Raw genomic sequence first — 25,455 nt, forward strand, 5'->3', positions numbered from 1 at the left:
CTGCTGGGTATTTATCCAAAGAACTTGAAAACACAAATGCATAACGATACATGCACCTGTATGTGCATTGCAGCATTATTCACAATAGCCAACACTTGAAGCAGCCTAGGTGCCCTTGAAGGGACAAATGCATAAAGAATATGTGGTATATATACACAATGGAAGACTACTCAGCTATAAGAAATGATGAAATCCAGCCATTTGTGACAACATGGATGGAACTTGAGAGTATTATGCTAAAGGAAATAAGTCAGAGAGAGAAAGCCAAATACTGTATGATCTCACTCATAAGGAGAAGATAAAAGCAAGGACAAACAAACACATAGCGATGGAGATTGGATTGGTGGTTAGCGTAGGGGAAGGGGGGGAGGGGATAGGGAAAAAGGGGTGATTAGCCTCAGATGTGAGGTGATGGATTATAATTACTTTTTGTGTGGTAAACACGATGTAATCCACACAGAATTCGAAATATATTACAATGTACATCTGAAAGCTATATAATGTTATAATCTAATATTACTGCAATGAAAAAGAAAGAAAGAAAGAAGGAAAGAAGGAAAGAAAGAAAGAAAGAAAGAAAGAGAAAAAGTTCTCAGTACGAGAAAAAATTTCTTTTGTTTGTAACTCTGGTGACAGATGTTACCGGGATTTCTTTTGGTGATCATTTTGCAATAGATACAAATATCAAATTATTACATTCTACACCTGAAACTAATATAACATTATGTCAATTATATATATATTAAAAATACATAATATGTAATCATGTTATTCTGTGTGATTTTCTTTTATCCTTTCTTAGTGGACAATTTTCAACAAATAGTTAATAATTCTTTGCATCAAATGTACCCTGATTCCATCCTCTGACTTGACTCTAACTTATATACCTCGTCCCCCAAGGTTATTACTTCCTTATTTTCAATGCCTTCCAAGATGAAGACATATCTTTTAATCTGAAAATATGAGTGGACTGATTCAACTTACTGTGGCTAGCAATAACAGTTCTTGATATTATGATTTGCAATTTATACATGATTTATTTTAAAAAATAGCAAAAGCTTAAGAAATGTATAATATGGACTTGGCATATATTTTAAAAATTAATATCAATAAAGATTTTAAAATAGTTCTACAACACAGGAGTGAAGCCTCAGGCTGACTATGCACTTTAAGTGGTTATGATGCATTAATATAGATTCATCCTAGGTAACAAGTGTGCATTCTGGTGAGTGATGTTGATAAAGAAGGAGCCTACGCACGTGTTGGGATGGGGGGACATAGAAATCTTTGTACCTCCCTCTTAAATTGGTTGTGAATCTGAAACTTCACTAAAGTATAATATCTTAAAAAATAATTCTAAGCAAATAATTTATGGCTTTGAAGAAACTACAAATATGTTATTTATAGATGGTGACAGTAGCATTATATCAAATTTAGATAAGCTAAAATGCCTGCTGCTTACAAATATACATTCTTTCTTCCAAACAGGATGCGGAAGAAAGTGACTTCATTGGAAAATCAAAAAATGCACAATTTTTGCCTCTCTCTGAAGATCTTGAGAACCTGAAATACAGAGAATATTATATCATTATTTGTATAATATAACTTCATATTTTGATGAATAAACAATGCATTTAGACTAGTAGTTATAACCTAAATCTGAATATTTTCCATATAATTTTTTCTATGGAAACATTTAAATAATTGTGTTTATATGACTGTTCATATATTTCTTTTTTTCTTTCTAAGATTAATTCCTTCAAGGCATAAAATATTGAGTTCTCCAGCAACTTACAGTTTTGAAGAGAAAGTTGAGCCACTTGGCGACATCCAGGAATTACTATTGTTTCCATGAGAGGGTCTAATCCATGAGTAAACACGCAAGGAGACCAAAAAATTCTATGAGTAAAGAAATTTGAAGACAAGTCAAAAAAGTGCTTTTATACTAATTTGAATTTTCTAACCACAAATAGAGTTAATTCTTTTTAATTTATAGTCTTTCAATTTACATTATAGTGTTACACACTGGACACATTAGGAAAACGTATTAGTATGACTAAGTGAAGAAAACGACGGACAAAAACACACTTTCAGGGCTCTGAGAACTGATCAAAGATTAATAATAATTTGTGAAGTATTTATTATTGGAAAACCAATTTGTGAAGTATTTATTATTGGAAAACCTGCTGTAGATTCAAGTAAGAATGGAGCAAATTTGTGGTCTTCTTGCCTAGAACTGTTCCCATGCCTGCTCTCCTCCCCAGCCCAGCCGATGAGCAAGAATAATTGTAGTTTTTACAGTTTTGGTAAGACAGAAAAACTCAGTGGTGTTGTTACCACAGAGGCAGACTTGATTAGCAGAGGGGAATGGGTCGCTAAATAGCCCACTACCTTTTCAGCTCAAAGTGCTATATTTGCCTGGTACTGAATGAGGGAAACCCATACTTTTTCTATTCCAAGGTTGTGATCTCTTTTGTGCCACACACAGTGCCAATCATAAATATAATGGGAAGGTACAAAAAATGAGAGTACAAAAGAAGAGATGAGATTAGCTCTACACATCCGTGGACGATGGAAAATTGTGTACATGTGTAGAAGAGACAAGGTGATTCCATACTAGCTAAAATACTAAAATGACACCTGTTTAACACAAAAGATGTTAGGAAAGGTGAAAGAAAAGATCAAAAGACAGAAACTGAACAAATAGCAAATGGCAGACCTAAATCCAACTATATTAGTTATTACATTAAATGTAAATGAATAAACATTCCAATCAAAAGATAATAAAATATCTGAATAAAAATGCTGAATGAAAATGTAAGATTCATCTATATGCTCTCTGTAGCAAACCACACTTTAGATTCAATGGCATAAATAGGTGAAAGTGAAAGGGATGGAAAAAATACAGCTTATCAACAGTAACCATAGTGAGCAGAAATTGTTATTCTGATATCGGACAAAATAGCTGTTAAAACAGGAAACATTATTAGAAATAAAAAGAAACATTTAAAAATATTAAATCCATCAGTACAAGAGGAAGATAAAACAATGAAAACCTATATTCGCCTAACAGCAGAACCCACAATCACATGAAGTGGAAACTGAGAGAATTAAAAAGAAAGATAAACAATTTAATAATTATTGTTGAAAATTTAAGAGCTCTTTCCTCAATAATTGATAGAACAGCTGATCATAAAATCAGTAAGAATATGAAAGAGTGTAAAACCACTATGAACCAGCTTGATATAACTGGCATATATAGAAAATATTCTAGTTCATAAATAGGTATCACTAAGTTCAAAGGATTAGAACATTTCAAATTATATTCTCCGAAGACAAAGAACTGAAGTGGAAATCACAACAGAAAGAAATATGGGAACTTCCAAGTCATTTAGAAAGTGACACATTTCTGCAAAATCTATCGTTCAAAGTTGAAACCAAAAGGAAAATTAGCAAATACCTGATAATAAAATGAGAACATGTAAAAATTTTTAGGATGGAACTAAAGTAGTGTTTAGAAAAAAACATTTTGCCACAATTTCAAAAGGAAGAATGTTCTAAAATGAATGATCTGAGCAGCTTCCCTCTCAAGAAGCTATCAAAAGAAGAGTCAGTTAAAAGTTATAGAATGGAGAAGTGATAAACATATTTTGTTGAAACTTTACACTGAAATTTGTATGGCAGAATAACTCATGGAAGCCCTAAATAGAACAATACCCAAATATCCAAGAGCATCAGCAGTAGAATAGATAAATACATTATAACATAATCAGACAATGGAACAGGAAAGAGGCATGGACCATCTACAACTTCATGCAACAATGTAGATGAATTTCACCAGTTTAGCTTTACCTGAAAAAGCCAAAAATAAAGAACACATACTGCATGATTCCATTGATATAAAGTATTTTTTAATGCAGAAAAGAATACAAAAGTGCCCTTTCGTAGCGCAGGCAAATTTCAATTTCTCATTCTGGGTGATGGTTACACTTGATGAAAATTCAGTAAGCTGTTGGAATATAGTATTTGCATCCACTTGTGTGTATATTATACCTCAATAAAATTATAAGACAATGTTATGAAAATATGCAAATGCATTTTAAAACAGACACACAGAGGAAGAAATTCTAACAATTACGACTTGTGAAAACTAAAACAAAAAGAAATACAATTACTATGCTTGTCTTAAAACTTCTATTAGAACTTTATCTGTAATTCAAAAAACTTTCCACGCTCAGTTGCAGATCATTTCATGTTGATGTGAGCAATATGTACCAAAAACATATAGTGCCAATCTCATAAAATCTCTTGTAGGATAAAGAAAATAGAAAACACTTGCAACAAGATGAATGAGGCTGGTAAAATACGTTATGTGTATTTTTGATGAGAATCTTACAAAAAGGGAAATTACATATCGGTTGCAATCATAAAATGATATAAACATTCCAGTGATATATAAACATCACGCACTATGAAAAAACTGGATTTGTTGAAGCAATGCCATGTTGGATGTACATATGAAACTCCATAGTATTGATCCGTTACTTTAACCAAGTAAAGAAGATAAAAGATGTGATCACTCTGATGCAGAAGGCATTGATAAAATTAAGATTCATACTTGCTTAAAAAAAAGAAAAGCAAAAGAATCTTTAAAAAGATAGACATAATGAGGAAATATCCATACAACGTCCTAGAACAAACAATAAATCTTTGAAAAAGAACTAATGTAACTAATGTAAATTTACTGTAAAAAAATGCTTACAGTACAGACTTGGCATGAAAATAGATAACTAGATCAATAAAACAGATTAGAAAGTGCAAAGGTATACCCACGCATATGTGGAATGCAGATTTCAACAAAGATGCAAACTCATAAAGTAGACATAGCATAGTCTTTTCAACAAATGTTGTGGAAACAATTGGATATTGTTATGCAAAATAAAAATAATATAGTTATTATTTTATACATACCTCATATTATATACAAAAATAAGCTCAAAATTGGCCATAAACCTAGGTGTAAACTATAAAACGTCAAGAAGATAAATTATCTAGATAAAGCTGATTAGGGCATATATATGCGTATGCATTATATATATCTATAAAGTTACTTATGAAGAAAACATCACCTTCGCTATAAATTATATTCCATCATTTAGATAATCATGTAGAAAAGCATAAACTTCACTTCCACCTCACAGCATCACAAAACATACATTCCTAATGTATTATAGACCTAAATGTAAAAGTTAAAAAATGAAGGAAAAACAAAAAACTTAGAGTGTAATGTGGGAGACTATTGTCATGAATTTCGACCAAGTTCTGAAATAGGTCCAAAATAATCACTAATACTCAAAATGGTAAATTGGATTCTGATAACATGAGTAAATTCTGATCATTGAAGGACTCCAATATCAGAATAAAAAAGGTAAGTCACAGAGTCAAAAAAGCTGTTTTCATCTGATTAAATCAAAAACAACCTCAAATCCAAAATAGAACCACTTCTAGGAAGGAAGAAGAAAGACAACACAGGAGAAATGGGCAAGAGACAGGAACAGACACTTCTCATTATCACGAAAAAGAATATTCTAGTGATTAAGACCCCAGAAAAATGTGTTTAATTTAATAGTAATCAGAAAATGCCTGTTAATGTTATAATGAAATTACTATATAACAATCAGACATAATACTAAAATTCTTGATAATATTAAGTTTTGGTTGAAGGGACTAATTGGTAAAATGTGTATTTACACAATAAACTAAAAAACTGTGATAACAAAATAAATTTGACATACACATATTTATGACCCCACAATTTCATTCTAATGCAAAGAAGATAGTAAACTATAATTATACAGAAATGCAATTATACTTATAAATTAATATTATTATATATATAATATTTATATTATATGAAAATAATTTATTGTATATGACATATTATGTATAATATGTAAATTATTATAAATACAATATGTGGGAAAAGACATACACAATGATTTTCATAAAATAATTATTCATAATACCAACATATTCAAATCAACCACATTTATCTCTCAGTAGAATAGATTAAAAAACATCATAATCATATAATACAGAAGTGAAAAATTAAAAAAATACAAATAAATGTAATAACATGAATGAATTGTTAAATATCATATGGAGGTAAAAGAAAAAAACACATAAAAATGTATACTAAATGTTCCATTTATATAGTGTTTAAAAATAAGCAAAGACAATTTATAACATTAAAAATCAGAATGCTGATTAAGAGAGGAGAGAAGAGAAGTGGTAAGAGTACACTCAGGGGCTGCTGGGGGCTGGAAACTTCTAATTGTCACCTCATATGTAATTATATGGTTTTTTTCAGTTGTGATCAACATGCACTTTAAAATAAAAACTACCAACAAGTACAAAAATTTGGACGATTTTCACAAATATAATATTGACTGAAATAAGCTTTTAGTAAAATGTTCGAAACATTTGAAATCTTACCAGTTCATCTTCGTTATCTATATAAAGCAGGGTAGAGTTCTTAGACGCACAGGCCAGCAAGCTCTCATTCCATGCTTTTCTTTCAATACTAATGTAATAGCAATTGTTGGAATATGTGAACCACTCCTTTGGACAATGACCACAATGATATGCTGGAGAAAGATTATGAAATACATATCCCAAAACAATTTTAATTAAAAAAAAGGAATATTAGCTTACATATTTGCATAGGTAGAAGCATATATGTACATATCTTATCTATGCACCCTCACAGGCTGGTACATATAAATCAAAACACACTCATACACGCAACCACAGGGACGGTTAGCCTCTAATCTCCTAATTTATGTGCTCATATAAAGCAAAAACACAAACAAAAGTATCCACTCTATACATGTCCTGAAATTCAATGAACAATATCACCATTTTAGATTAGTAAAATTGTTTACATCTGATCAGTAGAAAATTTGATCCAGTCAGCAGCAATCGGTATGGTGATTTTAAATGAATTTTCTTAATATTGTTGCACAGAAAGAGAGACTGTCCTATAATTATCATGTATGAACATGTATTACTAGATTTTGTAATTCATCATCCCCCCAAAAATCTATTATCATTTTAGCTAGCTTAAGTTAGAGACAAAATCAAAATATACTAATATCAGAACTTTGGAAATCAATATACCTTTCTGGTTCCTTGTTGCCAGGGATGAATTGTTCTGTGCCAGGCTTACAGTACCTATAAAGATTAAATTAATTCATATAAAAATTAACATTATCTAAATAAATCATAGTTTCTTACTTTGAAATTTAGTATATTGTTTAGAATTAGAATAATCTAATTTGAGAAGATTTTACCAAAAAATTAATAAAGTAATAAAGATTGGGGGAAAAATATTTCAAAAGCCTTCAGGACCAACTTTACCATCTTTCACAATATTTGCTTTAACCAATCACAAAACTTACATTATATTTCTCAGTAGGATCGTTCAGTCTCCTAAAACACTTCTTTGAGTTATGAAGTGAAAATATAGGCATATATACACATATATATGTATGTATATTACCCTCTAAAATCATTCTGTTATTTATAATTAACGAATTCAGACTAATCATTCCACGTTCAGTCTAAATTTATTCATTAAAATAAGAATTCTAACCCACAATATTATGAAATGTATAGAGGCATTGACCATCATTAAGGTGAAAGTTCCCTTACAATCTTTCAAAAATTTACTTACAGGGAACAAGGAGCATCAACCTTACTACAATATACAAGACAAAGCAGATGACTCCCAGGATCAGAGCAATGAGCTTCTCGGAAGGTGATGGTAAATCTGCAGGGAGAGAAATAAAAACACTGAGAAAGGAGAGATGGAGATAGTTCTTCGTACAGTTTACATACACATGCACGGGGAATCATATATATAAACTTGGAACCCAAACCCATATCTACCATTATAATCTTTCTCTCAGAATATATACTACTGCATTTTCAGTGAATATAAGGGGCTACAAGTTGTTGGTCAAACGCTACAAATTTTAACAATGCCTGAATAAAATTAGTCCTCAGATTTTATGTTAGAATACCATATTCCAATTTCAATCCCTGATCCTCACAAATGAAAAATATTATGATTTTCTACTCTTTCCTCACACCTCTGTGTCCCAGCTGCACACCCTAGGACAGTGATATTGCGTGTCTATTAAATGTTTTACCTGTGCAGCAGTCGTTCTTGTCATTCTATTGAAGACACTAGGAAGTATTTTCAATGTGTAACTCCACATGAGATATTTCCTGTTGAGTTACTGAAATGGAGCTTAGTGTCCTACCTTTCATTTGACGTCTTCTTGGGTCTTTAACCACGTTCAGTTCTGAGTAGTTTTCTCTTTGGTCATTCATCTCTGCTGCTGAGTAATGACAGGGACTGCGTTCCATAACTGAACTTAAGTAGTTAACCAATGGTGTATATAATGACAAGATCGCTAGTATAGTTAAATGGGTGGAGTGTGACGTGAGTAATAGTACTCATTTGCATTTGAACAATGTAAAAGTCTAGTTTCCTTAGAGCTCTATTTATTCAGTTTCATTGAAGTATAAATGACATCCAACATTATATTAATTTCAGGTGCCTTAAAGTTTTAAGTAAGTGTTTTATGATAGACTAAGTAGTTTTTAAACCGTATTCTACATTTCACACAATGTTATTGGTTGCAGCAATGAAAAGCAATCAGTTAGTGTGGAATAAAGAAGATGATGGATAATAATGTCCTCATTAATTTGAGTCAGATTCCACGGAAACAATTTAACACTATTGGAATAACTGTCAAAATTAAAATGCCATATTGGAAGAAAAATGATGCACCAATTTTTTTTATGACAATTTTTAAATCCACTAATGGTTAAAGATTGAATGTTCTAAAGTTGAGGAAATAATGATATTAGCATGCATTGTCATTTCCTGCACTAAATTAATTTTATTTACTGACTTACATTTATTTATTGAAAGGGGATGAGGTGTTACCAATTAAACTTTATTTTGAAGGACCGTGGAGTTCTGAGAAATTATTAAAATTTTAAAGATATATTTTATAAAGTATAAATATATAAATTTGAGTCTCCCAAATTGTCCAAAGCCTTATAAATATTAAGAATAACACAGATTTTTAAAAAATATACACATGTAATTGGCAATTGATTTAATGGCTAAGATATGAAGCTATAAAAGATCAATAAAAGTGTAGATGATTTATGGAAGCACACTGTTGGTGCAAACTTCCAGAAGGATCTTACGGCTGTCAAATCAGTGAGGGTAGCTTCAATTGTGATAAATCATAGAATTTAATTTAATAATTCAGTCAAGGGGCTCCATAGTCAGTAAGACCTGGAATTAATTTTGTTTTTGAAACTTACAACATGTGACCTTTAAAAAGTTACTTAGTGTCTAGCAACTTCATTTACTAACCTAAAATGGGACTACAAATGTGTATGATATAATGCATGCAAAACACTTTATACTCAATCTGGCATTAATAAGCTCTCAATAATGTGTTAGTTAATTTAATTATTATTTTAACACAGTTATCTATTATTTGTGAACCTTACCAGTTAGACAGTATAATTTAATTCTTTAGACAGGAGTCTCTTTATCAGTGTGGTATACCTTTCTCTGCAATGTTTTGTTCAACATTTTAAAGTCTTTTGATTGTTTACACTTAGGTTTAAATTAGCATACTATGGAAATTAGTTCATTGTGATTTTTAATAAAAATCAAACTACTTTATTTAATCTAAGTAAATGTACGGGGGGGGTTTACATTTCACACTCATGTTTGGATGAATGCATTTTAAGAACCTATTTTTAAATGCTGGGCTAAATATAAATAATGTACAAAATAATATCTATACTGATTACAAAATCCAAAATTAACTATTCAGTGTCATGATCCTTATGAGATTCCACTTTAAATTATATTGATTTACAAATCCAAATATGCATGTGTATACGCACTTAACTATTCTTCACAGGCAATAATTTCGATATTTAAGAAATCCTCCAACTTATTTCATGTTTCTATGTTTGTTTTTTATCTTGAATTATTCAAATAAAGATACTAATGTCCTTTTTGATTTGATTATATATGAACTTTTGCATCATCTCTAGCATCGGTAATCCCCCACTAATTGAGTTGAGCTAGTAGAGAGACAGGAAAGTAGCATTACATACCTTCTGTTGCCCAGAGAGTCGTGTATCCTCTAGTGGGAGGCCAGGTTACTCTTGTAACAAACGATATCTGTGGACTTCACAGACGGCTCTGTGAAGGCTCAGAGTGAAGCAACAGCAGAAAAAGTAGATTTCTCATCAGTGTGTCACTTCAAGTTTGAACAGGAAGTTCTTACACGTGGGCTATTTTGAAGACAGTTTATCACCTCACACACCATCAGAATACCTGAGACTTTGAGCTTGTAGTGTGTCATTCAGTTTGTACATTGTCAAGTGCCTCTGAGAAATTGTTTTCATATTCTAAAAGATATCAGCTGAGAGATACTTGACCACTCCCCGCTGTTAATGTGCTTCCTCTCAATCACAAACACTAAAAACTTAGGTCTTGTTGAGAGTCTCTTAGATGTGTATGTTCTACTTTTAGGCAAGGTTGCTAAATGTTGAGATTTCATACTTCTTTTCCTTATACTTTCATGTGTCATTTCTATTATAGTGGAAAAAATTCTAAAATCATAATATCATTAACAATAGACATTTAATGAAATTTGTCACTAATTATTCTGAAGAATGACTCCATTTTCAACTTTGTGGTAACTGTCACAACGATCATGAAGTCCCAATATTTTTTCTCAATTTCTCCGCCTTTGTTCTTAAAATTCCTGCATTCAATCTTATTACTAATAAGTAAATTATTTGGATGTCTCCTGATAAAAATAAATGTCTCTAGGAAAGAAAAAACATTAAACAATGTTGAACTATGTCACCATGTCAGAGATTGATTTATGAAATTACTGTTCATTATATTATTCATTGATTCATCCTCCATTTATAACTAATTGTCTATATTTTAATAGAAATTTTTGCTGTAAATGACAAAAGTCCGAGTCTAACTATGTAGGGGGAAAACAAAGGTAATTTTTGAAAATTTCAGTAACTAAAAAAAGGGAATAGCATAAAAAGTAGACTTTTAAAACACAAGTTAAATCGCATATGAACATAAAAAGACTTAATTTATTAAATTTAAATGATCTAGTTTGTATAAAATGGAATTATTTTTTATCATTTTTCATTTTATGTCAAGAAAAAAGAGAATGTTTATCTATCATTCCTAAGGAAATTAAATAGGGTTAGAGCATGCACTCTCAACGAGCTGATATCGCTAACAACGGGACAAAAATGGGTTCTTGAGGGTAGTGAAAAAATTCTTATTCATTTTATATATAAAGCACAGATATACCTAAAGTACATAAAGAGAGGTGTAGCATACTTTTGGTTTTGAATTTTCATGGGGACAGGCTAAGAAAATATGTCCGGAATGGCTCCTTAGTTGGTTGAGGATGATAATGAAAAGAAAAGGTTGAAAATACAGTGCTAGAGGACAAGATGCAAGAGGTAACAGGACTCAGATCAACCAGGCTTCTGTAAGGCTTTACCTAGGTTTGAACAGATGAATAACATTATCTGATTATATTTTAATAGTGTCACTTTGGCTGCTGAAACGAAATATAGAATAAGGTCGGAAACAGGGAAACCATTAAAAGAATTCAAGCAAGAGATGATGGTGGCTTGGGCCAGTGTAGAGTGGAAGTGGTGAGAAGTGACTGGATTCTGGCCTATTTTGAAGTTAGTGTTAACAGGACTCTCTTGTGTAGAATGTGGTCTGAGAAAGAAGGACAGAAGTCAAGGATGAAGCATGACTTTTGCTTTGACCAACGGGAAGCATTTTGTTTCCATTAAATGAGTTGGGAAAGATTATACATGAGGTAGATGTGGGGCAGAGAGGTCAGAAGTTTGTTTTCTGATTGGACATGTCAAGCGTGATTTAGCTATTAAACATACAGCTGAAGCTGTTGCATAGGAACTCAGATATCTAAGTCCTGAGTTAAATTTTGAGAATTGGTCTGGAAAGTATAAAATTTGGGTTTTCAGCATATACATGGTGCTTGAAACTAAGGGACTGATAATGTCACCAAGGAAATTAGATGTAAAAAAGAGGAAGTCCAAAGACTGAGCCTTGTGGCACTCAGAGATTAAGAGGGAAAGGTGAAATCAGCCAACAAGACTGAAAGGAGTAGCAAGAAGATAAGAATAAAAACCAAGAACATGTATTGCCTTGGGTGCCAAGTGGAGAAAAGTTTTCCATGAGGCATGAGTGAACTACTGTGTTTGATGTTGCTGCTAACTTGAGTAAGATGAGAATTTATTAATGGATTCACAAAGTAGGGAATAGTTTGAGTATTATTGGGGCAAACATCCAATGTGATCGGTTTAAAAAAATAGGAGAAGAATTCAAAATAGTTTTACCATGATGCAGCCAGATGTTTATTAAATGTATGCTTTCTGATGGCGATGAATTGTGCTTCTTGAATCTGAGTATCATATGTGTCATCAATCCTGAGTATAATCAGTTCTGGTCTCTTCTAATATTACTTGTCCTCATTTCCCTGTCTTTCCATCCCGGAAAATTTATCCTTCATGTCTTAGTATCTTTTCTAGTTTCTGCAGTTTCTCTTTACTTCAATTGTTCTTTCGATTCACTTACTTTCTCCCTAAATGTTTCTAATCTTGTTCTTCAATCAATCCACTGACTTTTCATCCAAATAATTTTGTTTTAATCTCTAAAATTACTATTTGTGACTTTTCCAAATTTTTCTGGCTTCTTCCCATCACAAATATCTCAGGCAATAACTTCTTTTTTTAATGGTTCCTTTCTATCTCTTATATTTTGTTCATTTAATATCTATACTTTATATTCCAGAATTATATTCTTTGACACCTTTTTTTTTTTTTTTTGGATGACTTGAAATTTTGAATTGTGGCTTTCAAATTCTACACAGCCTGCTTTGAGAATGTCTCTAGAAGTTTTCTATTTAAATTTTTTCTATATACCTTAATTTTATTTTCTATGTATAGTTACATGTTTATATTTTGCCCTCAGTAATCACAAAATATCAATCTTCCTGATGGTTGTAAGGAGATTCCTCATCCCTCAAACCTTGCTTATATTTTTATTTCTTATTTCTCTACTTGTTATTTATGCTGAGTATCTCTGAAGGGTAGAGGAATTCAGATTCAAACTCTTCAATCATTGCATCCTGCTTGTTCCACTTGCTGTTTTATTCCAAAGTCGTAGCTGTTGAGATGAAGAGACATTTAACTATACACACAAAAGCCATATTTTCCCAAGATCATTTCAGGAAGTCTCATTACTTCTGTTCAAAAACCTTGTCTTGGATCAATTAATTTCCTGTTTAGACTTATCTGTTGTTCTTTTGGTTGATGATTTTCTCCTCAAAAGTTTGGTGATTTTTAATTGTCTGTTCATATTGATAACTGGGGCTTGAAATTTGAGCAATGTTTTTCTATCATGAAATAGTATTTTTATTAATTTGTTAACTAATTCAGATAATATGCAAAGAAGCTTATTTCTGGCAATATTGAAATTGTGGGAAGAGCCTTGCCACTGGATAGGGTATGTGGATACCTTACATTCTGACTTCTGGGATTTCCATACCTCTGCAGGTGGTCGTAATTGGTGGTAAGCTACTCTCTTAACTACACTTAGCATAAAATCTGGCGTCCCCTATGTCAAAAATCAAACTCTACAGTGAATTTCTCTCAGAGGCATAATAACAGGGAAAATTCTAATGCTTTTTCTTTCTCAAGATTCAAAGTAAAGCCATGTAGCATTGATCACCTTTAAATAAAATTTAAAAATTTAAGGAAGATCTTTAATTTCTTGCTCTGAGAATGGTCTTAAAAATTCAACTACTTTTATTATCTGCTACCTTTAAGCTGACCCTGCATCTCTTATTCTGTTTTATTTGCTATATTTGCCATTGAATGGTTTAATTTATAATTTAATTTGGTTTACTTTTAAATTTAACTTAAACTTTTTGAATCCCATTGCATTTGCTTTATCATGTTAAGTAATTTCGAAAAATTTTTTTGGATTTATTTTATATTTTGTATTTATTTTAAGAGTTGATTATTTTATAAATATTTTTTCCTATGATTTCAGTGAATTTACCACTGGAAGTAATATAGCCATAAAGGCTACATCTGTTCATCTTTTTTTTTTTTGTAAAGATTGGCACCTGAGCTAACATCTGCTGCCAATCATTTTATTTTTCTTTCTCCCCAAAGCCATCCACTACATAGTTGTATAGTTTTAGTTGTGGGTCCTTCCACTTGTGGTTTGTGGGACGCCACCACAGTGTCTCTTGATGAGAAGTGTCTGTCCATGCCAAGGAGCCGAACTGGTGAAACCCCAGGCTGCCATGGTGGAGCACACGCAAACTTAACCACTCAGTCATTGGGCCGGCCCCTAAATCTGATCATCTTGATCCCATAAAGGAATAATATTTTTAAATGAAAAGGATATTTGCTACTTTATTTTTTATACCTATATTCAAACAGCCAAAAAGTGCCTATGTTATAATGGTCTCCTAGCATAGCTATGCCTTTGTCTCTAAAAAGCATATGGAAGTTCTGTGTGAAAAGTTGCATGTGTATATATATATAAAAATATAAATTGAGGATACCATAGTAAAGTAAAAACACTGCATGGAAAGTTATTGAGAAAGCCAATTAGGGAAACACAGTTGTCTTGCAAGGAATCAAAAGGAAATAAGAAGCAAATAGAGCATTCAAAACCATTGTATCAGTCAAGATGAGTGAGATTTTCCTGCAGTAACAATCTCAAAATACTGGAGGCTTCCATCAGCAAGTATTTACATCTGCAGCAAGAGTGCTTTATTTCTTACTTGTGCCATAGGACCCCTCACCCACATCAACTTCACTCATGGATCAAGTTTTATGGAGCAACCTCTGTAAGGAACATTGCTGGTCTTCGAGTCAGAGAGAAAAAAGCTACAGAAAACCATGAACTTCCTTTTAGTATTTCAGCTCAGAAGTGTCCAACTTGAGCTCCACAGAGTGAAGATATGTAATCCTCTCACCAGGCACATCAATACACCACAGCCATTAAGTTGAACTTAATGGTTACAAATTCAGCCAGCCTGATTAAATTGACCAGACAAGTGGAATAAATAAAACACTAGAATTATATAACAATAATGAAAAAAATATTTATATAAATATCTAAGAAATATATATAAAGGATAATAATATTAATAAATAATTATATTTAAATGTATTTATATAAATTTATCTCAGAAATAAATGCTAGCAAGGACTAAACAATTCAAAAACTGTGAAAAGACAATATCAGGAACACATGGAGGAGTTGTAATGTCTAATCATGTCTCTAGACTTGTTTTAAGCGTTGGTATTGGTCTCAGTTTAGGAACATGGTGAGATGACTTCTCCAGTTACAACAATTGTGAAAGAGGTATGAAAATCTTCCTGAGGATGTGGATTTCTTAGACCTAAATATTTCCAAATCCAAAGGTAATCATAACAGCGAGTGTCAGATAAGATTGAAATTGCCAATTCAGAGACAATGTAGAAGTTATGTCACTAGAAATGACCCACACTCAATATACTATCAGAGTTCCAGACACATAGAGATGAAAGGGAGAAGGAAAATTCATGGATTTTGAATGTACAGGTAACGTACTTCAAGTGACACCTGGTAAGTTAAGTTATAAACCTTTTACATTTCTAACTTTGCAATACAATCAACATATCTAAGAGAAGATAATATTAGAAGCTTGTTTCTGATATATAAGCATATTGTTGTATTTAACTGTACCAAGAAGAATTCTCCCAACATGTATGAGCTCATATATCAAGTAAAGTGGAACTATCAGCATTTAAAAAAAGCAGTCACTCAGAAAACATCAAGTCAAGATATTTTCCTTTGTTCAGATATCAAGTCTGGCGTTATATTTGCCACAGTGATCACAAGGCTTCGAGAAAATAACTTTGCGTATAATAAACTGTAACGGTGGGGAATTCTGTTTTATTATAAAGATGATGATGATGATATGGATGAGAGACTGAAGTTTGTCTTTTGTTATTGTTATTATTTATGTTATTGTTTTTGTGAAGAAGATTCACCCTGATGTAACATCTGTTGCCAATATTCCTTTTGTTTTGTTTTGTTTGGTTCAAGGAGGATGAGCCCTGACCTATCATCTGTGCCCATCTTCCTCTACTTTATATGTGGGATGCCTCCACAGCATGGCTGGTGAGTGGAGCTGTCCACACCCGGGATCTGAACCCATGAACCCAGGCAACCAAAGTGGAGTGGGCAGAACTTTAACCATTCAGCCACGGTGCCAGCTCAGCAACTAAAGTTTTAATAATTCTTTATGTGCCAATACATATTAGGAGATTTAAAAATAGGTAATATGAGATTTTTTACAACCATGTTTTTGTGGTCTGGAAAATACTATATCCACTTCAGAAGAGGCAACCTAAATTGAATTTGCCAAAGGAATTATACCTTAATCCAGGCAACACAATCTTTATGGTGAAGAATAAATAGAATAAGAATTTGGCATAGATGAATTTTTTCCTTAATTACTCTTGGTCTTTTACATGATATAAGTGTTAGTTCCAAAATTAAATACTTTTGGCTTTATAATTGGTTTTATCTTTCTGCCCTCTGTTCCTGCCTTCCTTGGGATTACCTGAATACTTTTTTGAATTACATTTCAATTAATATACTGGCTTCCAGGCTATTCCTGTTTACATTATAATTTTCATGGTTGTTCTAAAGATTACAGCATATACTCTTAACATTTCACAGTCTGTGTAAACCGAGTTAATTTCATAGAACTTAAGAAATGTTGTAGCATGCAGCTCTATTGACACCTCAATCCATTATGATATTGTTGTCATACCAATTGCATGTAACATTGCCTCCTATTCTCTGGTTGCTTTCAATATTTTCCCTTTCTCTATTTCAGAAGTTGAGTTATTAGGTACCCCTTCATGATTTAGTTATTTTTTTTATTTAGTTCATCATAGTTTACATCAATGTGAGATTTCAGTTGTGCAGTATTTTTTGACTGTCATCATATAAGTGCTCCCTTCACCTGCTCTGCATACTCCTCACCCCTTTTCCCCTGGTAACCAGTGAACTGTTTTCTTTGTCTGTGGGTTTGTTCATATTCCACATATGAGTAAAATCTTCTGGTGTTTGTCTTTCTAAGTCTGGCTTTTTTCACTTAGCATAATTACCTTCAGGTCATTCCATGTTGTCACAAATGGGATGAATTTGTCTTTTTTATGGCTGAGTAGTATTCCATTGTATACATACCACATCTTCATCATCCAATCACCATTGGTAGGGCACATGGATTGTTTCCATGTCTTGGCTATTGTGAACAGTGCTGCAATGAACATAGGGGTGCATGTGTTACAATTTGGATTGTTGATTTCAAATTATTTGGGTAGATACCCAGTAGTTGGATAGCTGGGTCCTATGATGGTTCTATTTTTAGTTTTTTGAGAAATCTCCATACTGTTTTCCATAGTGGCTGCACCAGTTTGCATTCCTGCCAGCAGGGTATGAGGGTTCCCTTTTCTCCACAGTCTCTCTAACGTTTGTTCTTTTTGTTCTTAGTGATTATAGACATTTCAACAAGTGTAAGGTGGTATCTTAGTGTAGTTTTCTTTAAAAGATTTGCACCTGAGCTAACAGCTCCTGCCAATCTTCCTTTTTTTTCTGCTTTCTCTCCTCAAATTCCCCCAGGACATAGTTGTATATTTTAGTTGTGAGTCCTTCTAGTTGTGGCACATGGGATGCTACCTCAGTGTGGCCTGATTAGCTGTGCCATGTTCTCACCCAGGATCCAATCCAGCCAAATCCTGGGCAGCCAAAGTGGAGTGTGTGAACTTAACCACTGAGCCACAGGGCCGGCCCCTCTTAGTGTGGTTTGGATTTGCATTTCCCTGATGTTTGGTAATGTTGAACATCCTTTCATGTGTTTATTGGCCATCTGTATATCTTCTTTGGAAAAATGTCTGTTCATATCCTCTTCCCATTTTTTGATCAGGCTGTTTGTTTTTTTATTGTTCAGTGTATGAGTTCCTTATATATTATGGAGATTAACCCCTTTTCAGATATATGATTTGCAAATATTTTCTCCCAATTGATGGACTGTTTCTTTGTTTTGATTCTAGTTTCTATTGTCTTCCAGAAGCTCTTTGGTGTGATGAACTGCCCCTTGTTTATTTTTTCTTTTGTTTCCCTTGTCTGAGAAGATATGGTATTCGAAAAGATCCCTTTTAGTTCGATATCAAAGAGTGCGCTACCTATATTATCTTCCAGGAATTTTATAGTTTCAGGATATATCTTCAAGTCTTTGATCCATTTTGAGTTTATTTTTGTGTATGGCATGAGATAGTGGTCTACTTTTATTCATTTGCATGTGGCTGTCCAGTTTTCCCAACACCATTTATTGAAGAGACTATCTTTTCTCCATTGTATGTCCTTGGACCTTTGTTGAAGATTAGCTATCTGTAGATGTGTGGTTTTATTTCTGGGCTTTCAGTTCTGTTCTATTAATCTGTCTGCCTGTTTGTGTACCACTTCCAGGCAGTGTTGATCACTATGGCTTTGTAGTACATTTTGAAGTCAGAGATTATGAGGCCTCCAGCTTTGCTCTTTTTTCTCAGGATTGCCTTAGCAATTCAGGGGCAATTCTTTGATTGCCCCATATGAATTTTAGTATTCTTGGTTCTATTTCTGTGAAGAATGTCATTGGGATTCTGATAGAGATTGCATTGAATCTGTAGATTGCTTTGGGTAGTATGGACATTTTAACTATGTTTCTTCTTCCAATCCACGTGCGTGGAATCTCTTTCTATCTCTTTAGGTCATTATCAATTTTTTTCACTGATATATTATAGTTTTCATTCTGTAAGATCTTCACATCCTTGTTTCAATTTATTTCTAGGTACTTTATTCTTTTAGTTGCAATTTTAAATGGAATTGTATACTTGAGTTCTCTTTCTGTAAATTCCTTATTAGAGTGTAGAAAAGCAAGTGATTTTTATAAGTTGATTTTGTACCCTGAGACTTTACTGCAGTTGTTATTTCTATTAATTTTCCATTGGATTATTTGGAGTTTTCTATATATAAGATGATGTTGTCTGAAAACACTAAGAATTTCACTTCCTCACTCTCTATTTGGATTCCTTTTATTCCTTTCTCTTGCCCCATTTCTCTGGCCCAAACCTCCATTACTATAGTGAATAAGAGTGGTGATAGTGGGCATCCTTGTTTTCTTCCTGTTCTCAGGGGGATTGCCTTCAGTTTTGTCCCATTGAGTATAATGTTGGCTGTGGGTTTGTCATAGATGGCCTTTATTATGTTGAGGTAATTTCCTTTTATCCCCATTTTGTTAAGAGTTTTTATCATAAATGGCTATTGGATCTTGTCAAATGCATTCTCTGCATCTATTGAGATGATCATGTGGTTTTTATTCCTCAATTTGTTGATGTGGTGTGTCATGTTGATTGATTTGTGGATGTTGAACCATCCCTGTGTCCCTGATATAAATCCTGTGTGATCACGATTTATGATCCTCTTGATAGATTGCTGAATTTGGGTTGCCAAAATTTTGTTGAGAATTTTTGCCTCTATGTTCATCAGTGATATTGGCCTGCAGTTTTCCTTTTTTGTGTTATTCTTGTCAGGCTTTGGTATCAGAGTGATGTTCGCCTTGTAGAACGTATTAGGAAGTGTTCCATCTTCCCTAGTTTTCCTGAATAGCTTGAGAAGGATAGGTATTAGATACTCTCTGAAAGTTTGGTAATATTCCCCAGGGAAGCAGTTTGGCCCTGTTGTTTTATTCTTTAGGATGCATTGGATGGTTGTTTTAATCTCTTCCCTTGTGATTTATCTATTCAGATTCTGTTTCTTTTTGGTTCAGCTTTGGGAGGTTGCAAGAGTCTAAGAATTTATCCATTTGCTCTAGATTATCCATTTTGTTGGCACATATTTTTGTTAGTATTCTCTTATAATCCATTGTATTCCTGTGGTGTCTGTTGTTATTGCTCTTCTTTCATTCCTAATTTTGTTTATCTGAGATTTCTCTCTCTTTTTCTTTGTCAGTCTTGCTAAGGGTATGTCAATTTTATTTATCTTCACAGAGAACTTGCTCTCTGTTTCATTGATCCTTTCTATTGCCTTTGTTTTCAATAGCATTTATTTCTGCTCTGAGTTTTATTATTTCTCTCCTTCTCCTGACTTTGGGCTTTGTTTGTTCTTCCTTTTCTAATTTAGTTAAGTGTAATTTGAGATCCCTTATTTTGGATTTTTCTTTTTTTAAGGTGTGCCTGTATTGGGATGAATTTCCCTCTTAATACTGCTTTGCTGCATCTGATATGATTTGGTATGGTATGTTATCATTTTCATTTGTCTCCAGATATTTTTTGTTTTCTCCTTTAATTTCTTCAATGATCCATTGTTTGTTCAACAACGTCTTGTTTAGTCTCCACATCTTTGTTCATTTCTCAGCTTTTTTCTTGTAATTAATTTCCAGCTTTATAACTTTAAGATCAGAAATGATGCTTGTCATTATTTCAATTTTCTTAAATTTTTTGAGGCTTGCCTTGTTTCCCAACATATAGTCCATCCTTGAGAATGTTCTGTGTGTGCTTGAGAAGAAGGTGAATTCTGCTGTTTTTGGATACAGTGTTCCATATATGTCTCTTAAGTCCAACTGGTTTAGTTTTTCATTTAGTTCCACTGTTTCCATGTTGATTTTCTGTCTGGATGATCTAGCCATTGATGTGAGTGGAGTGTTGACGTCCTTTACTATTATTTTGTTCTTATTACTATCTGTTTTTAGGTTTGTTAACAGTTGCATTATGAACTTTGGTGTGCCTGTGTTGGGGGTACACATATTTACATCTTATTTCTTCTTGATGGACTGTCCATTTGATCATTATATACTGCCCCTCTTTGTCGCTCTTTACCTGTCTTATCTTGAAGTCTAGTTTGTCTGATATAAGTATTGCAACACCTGCTTTCATTTCCCATTTGCTTAGAGTATCCCCTTCCTTCCCTTCACTCTGAGCATGTGTTTGTCACTGGAGCTGAGATGTTTTTCCTTGAGGCAGCACATTGTTGTGTCTTGTTCTTTAATCCATCTCACCATTCTGTGTCTTTTTATTGGAGAATTCAATCTATTTGCGTTTAGGTGGTTATTGATGTATGAGGGCTTAATGTTGTCATTTTATCACTCATTATCTGGTTTTCCTGCATTAACTTTGTTTCTTGTTCTGTATGTTTTGCTGTACCCATTGCATTACATAGTTTTTCATGATGTGTTTGTTTGTTTTCTCCTTGTTTATTATTTGTGTCTCTGTTCTGATTTTCTCTTTAGTGATTATCCTGAGGTTTGCAGTCAGCAGCTCGTGTGTAAAAAGTCAATTTTCTGATGGCCTCTTATTTCCTTGGTCTAAATTGATTAAGTACCTTTCTGCCTCCCCTCCTAAGTTGTTTTTCTCAAATCTTATTCCATCTTGTGCTGTGAGTTTGTGGTTAAAATGACAGGATTATCTTTGTTTTTGGTGTTTTCGTACCCTTTATATTAATGCTATACTTGAGTATTTTCTATCCTATTCTGATTACGTCTACCTATTTATCTCCTTAATCTGTGTTTTGTGACCCCTTTCTCCAGCTTTCTTTTCAGGTATGAGGGCCTTCTTAAGGATTTCTTGTAGGGGCGTCTCGCGGCTATGAAGTCCCTTAGCTTTTGTTTGTCTGGGAAAGATTTAATTTCTCCTTCATATCTGAAGGATATTTTTGCTGGATAGAGTATTCTTGGCTCTTGATTTTTGTCTTTTAAAGATTTGAATATGTTGTTCCATTCTCTCCTAGCTTGCAAGGTTTCTGCAGAGAAATTGGCTGAAAGCGTGATAGGAGATCCTTTATAGGTTATTTTCTTCTGCCTTGGGGCCCTTAGTATTCTTTCTTTGTTGTTCAGTATTTCAGTTTTACTATTATAGGCCTTGCTGTAGGTCTTTTTACATTGACAAATCTGGGAGATCTGGAAGACTCCTCCACACAGATGTCCCTTTCTTTCCCTGGGTTTTCGAAGTCCTCTGGTATTATTTCTTTGAACACGCTTTCTGCTCCAGTCTCCTTCTCTTCTCCTTATGAAATACCTATAATTCTTATCTTGCATTTCCTAATTGAGTCAGATATTTCTCGGAGAATTTCTCCATTTCTTTTTAGGGTTAGTTCTCTCTCCTCCTCTGTCTGTAGCATTTCAACATGTCTATCTTCACTTATGCTGGTACTCTGCTCTATGATGTCCACTTGATTGTTCAGGGGATCTCTATTTTGTTTTATCTCATCCATTGTGTCTTTCATCTCTAATACTTCTTATTGGTTCTATTTTATAGTCTTAATCTGTTTTGTGCTAGGGCTCCTGAACTTGTAGAATTGTTTCTCTATATTCTCTATTCCCTCATTGAGTTTTTTGATGATAGCTCTTTTGAATTCCTTGTCATTTAGATTACATATTGCTGTGTCCTCAGGACTGAATTCTGGGTACTTGTCATTTTCTATTGGGTCTGGAAATTTGATGTAGTGTCTGATATTGCTAGAGGAGGTGCAGCAGATCTTAGGCATTCTGATATTATTTGGTTTCATTTACTGCCTTTCACCACAGGGTTGAGGTCAGGGGCTGTGTATTCTGAGCATTCTGCTTTCAGCTAAGATCCCAGGCAGTGGAATGGGTGAGTGGCGGGTGGTTTGAGGAACACTTTCTCCTGCATGCTCTCAGGGCTTGCTTGCCATATTCTCACTATCGGGTCTCCCGGGGTGTTGGCTTAATGATGTGACCACCTGCAGAAGCTTTTGCCCTATTGTAGGGCTTCCCTCTAGGCTGCAAGGGACCGCAGGATTCCATGATGTTCCTGTGCATGAGTATCCTCTCCCAGTTTCCTTCCCTCTTGGAGACCCCCATGGTTACAAATCAGTCATTAGAGGTGGGAGTGAAGAAAGTCTCTCTTACCCTATTCCTGCTCCTCTGAGTGGGGCTCCATCCACTCCACCTTCCATCGTGTGGCTGTGTGTCTCTCTGATGTTTTTGTGCTGTGTTAGGATGTCCTCTGTTGGAGTATGGATTCCTCTTTCTGTTGTATTTGGAGATGAGAGAGTCTTGGGGAAGTTCACTTCACCGAGATGGTGATGTCACTTCCATGACATAGTTCTTATGGACCTTGTTTGACTCTCTGAATCTAGGTTTGTGTTTTTCAACAAATTTGGATTCATTTCAGCCATTATTAGGTCAAATATTTTTCTGCCAAATGTTTCATGCTCCTGCATGTATGATTCTAATTACACATATGTTTTAAATTTGGTATTATATCATTGATCTCCTTTTTAAAATTTATTTTTGCTCAACGTCAGATAAGATTATTTCTAGTAATCTACATTAAGTGACTCCTTTTCATCCACTGTGCCATGAAACCAGTAAAGTGAATTTTACATTTTCTATATTCTATATTTTTTGTAAATGTTGTGTTTTATACCACTTACTGGGACTTTCCATCTTTTTATTTATTGTGAGTATATTTTCTTAGACATCCTTGAGCATTCTTTTAATTCTGCTTTAAAAATATTTCTCTGATAATTTAAAAATTGGTTCATCTTGGAAATGGTCTTATTGGAGTACCATTTCTCTTCAGATAGGTCACATTTTTCTAGTTTTTGTATACGTTATGTTACTTTAAATCTTGAATCCCTTAAGAGGACTCAGGGTACACTTATATTTCTCTGAAGAGTATTGATATTATTTGTTAAAAGGCAACTGATTAGTGGGACTGGAACTGAAACCTGTCTCTGGGCTGGCAGGTCAAATCTCATTTTAGTTCTCTAGTTTATCCTTAGGTGTAGTCTTTTTCACACAGCATTGCTTTGTTGTCAGCCAGAATTTGGGGCAGAGTTTATACACTGAATTTGTTATTCCCACTCTCCGGCTCTCTCCTTTCTGGGATTCCATCATCATTTTCCACTGGCTGTGGTTTTCTTGTATGCTATCCTCCATTTTTTTTTGACAAATGAAAGACTGAAAGGTTCTTCTTGAAGTTTTAGTCACATAAATGGAGTTGAATTTGGTCTTCCTTCAGGCTAAAAATGGTGAAAACAGGTAACTGTTTTTGTGCCATTTTCTCCTTCCATGTTTGAACTATTTTTCCAAAACTCTTTGTTTTCCCCCTTTCATCTCTAGGCTAGTGTGTGTTTGTGTATGTGTGTGTGTGTGTTATTTGCTTTATCCAGATTTATAATTTTTATCAGTGGTAGGTTCCAGTAGTAGCTTACATAGCCTCACCAGAAACAGAAAATCAAATTTCTTTGGATTTAAATCTCTTTATACTTTACTGTGAAAGAGATCTATAATTGTTTTGCCTCTGTGAAACTCAAGATATCTAGTGCTTATTAAAATTTGAGGTACCTCTTCATTGTTGGCATTTTATTATTTATATGTATTTGTGCATTTTACTATTATAATAATTTTATGACATTCTTGAATTTTCTTCCAGAATATCTGGTACAGGATTTTGGATAAAACTGATATTTATATTTTGGAACAGGTGGTGAAATAGAACAGGAAAACATAAACCTTGGATAGAGAATGACATTTCACTTTATTAGTACACTTTATTAGTATATGGTTTTTATCCAATTCAGAGCATTTGGGGAGCAAAAGCTAAATTTATCCATGTTGACTTAGCAAGAGCCACAAAGAAACAATGGACATAATTAAGGAGGAGACTTGTATAATGTAGGACAGAACACTTACTAGATGCTAATGTTGTATTTTATCCATAATTTTACACTCATTAACTACCAGAAAGCTGAATTTTCAGATTAGTAAATTTGGAACACAAGATGTACATAAACAAATTATTTCTTCCTGTGTTCTCTTTGGAACTGGCTGCCTGCAAAGAAAACCCTTTCTGCTCTGCTTCAATATGCAGTACATTTTAAGGCAGCACTATCTCTTCTGAAATTAGTACTCAAATGGGTACTCTTTAATTCTGGACTCCAGAATGCAAGCCCATTATGTTCCACACCTAAGGTACATTCTCTGACAGTTAGCTGCAAAGCTAACTATCAATTTGGTCTTTATATTCCTAACTTCTCTGTGACTCTTTCTATTCTAAATTCACCTTGTTTAACAACCCCCTAATATTGTTTCCTATATTTATATCAGGTGGTTTTTGGGGGGCTATGATCTGATCTCACTTTATCAAGTAGATAAATTCCCATGGCTTTATTACAGATGCATATGGAGCTTT

The 25,455-nt window shown here is 33.5% G+C and overlaps 1 protein-coding gene across 2 annotated transcripts; it reads right to left on the reverse strand.

Moving 5' to 3' along the window:
• Positions 1–775: 775 nt before the first annotated feature.
• LOC138915150 (NKG2-A/NKG2-B type II integral membrane protein-like) lies at positions 776–10,355 on the reverse strand. Of its 2 annotated transcripts, XM_070269872.1 has the most exons (7): positions 10,222–10,355; positions 8,328–8,405; positions 7,736–7,831; positions 7,180–7,233; positions 6,496–6,647; positions 1,796–1,899; positions 776–1,563 (listed from the first exon to the last, which is right to left on the reverse strand). In XM_070269872.1, the coding sequence occupies exons 2-7, from the start codon at positions 8,395–8,397 to the stop codon at positions 1,443–1,445; spliced, it is 597 nt and encodes a 198-aa protein (XP_070125973.1). In that variant the 5' UTR covers positions 8,398–8,405; positions 10,222–10,355; the 3' UTR covers positions 776–1,442. The 2 variants fall into 2 exon arrangements, with proteins under 2 accessions (XP_070125973.1, XP_070125972.1); XM_070269871.1 differs by lacking the exon at positions 10,222–10,355 and having other exon boundaries at positions 1,016–1,563; positions 8,328–8,522.
• Between the last annotated feature and the right edge of the window lie 15,100 nt (positions 10,356–25,455).

Source organism: Equus caballus, chromosome 6, assembly GCF_041296265.1.
Source record: "Equus caballus isolate H_3958 breed thoroughbred chromosome 6, TB-T2T, whole genome shotgun sequence".
Taxonomy (NCBI): domain Eukaryota; kingdom Metazoa; phylum Chordata; class Mammalia; order Perissodactyla; family Equidae; genus Equus; species Equus caballus.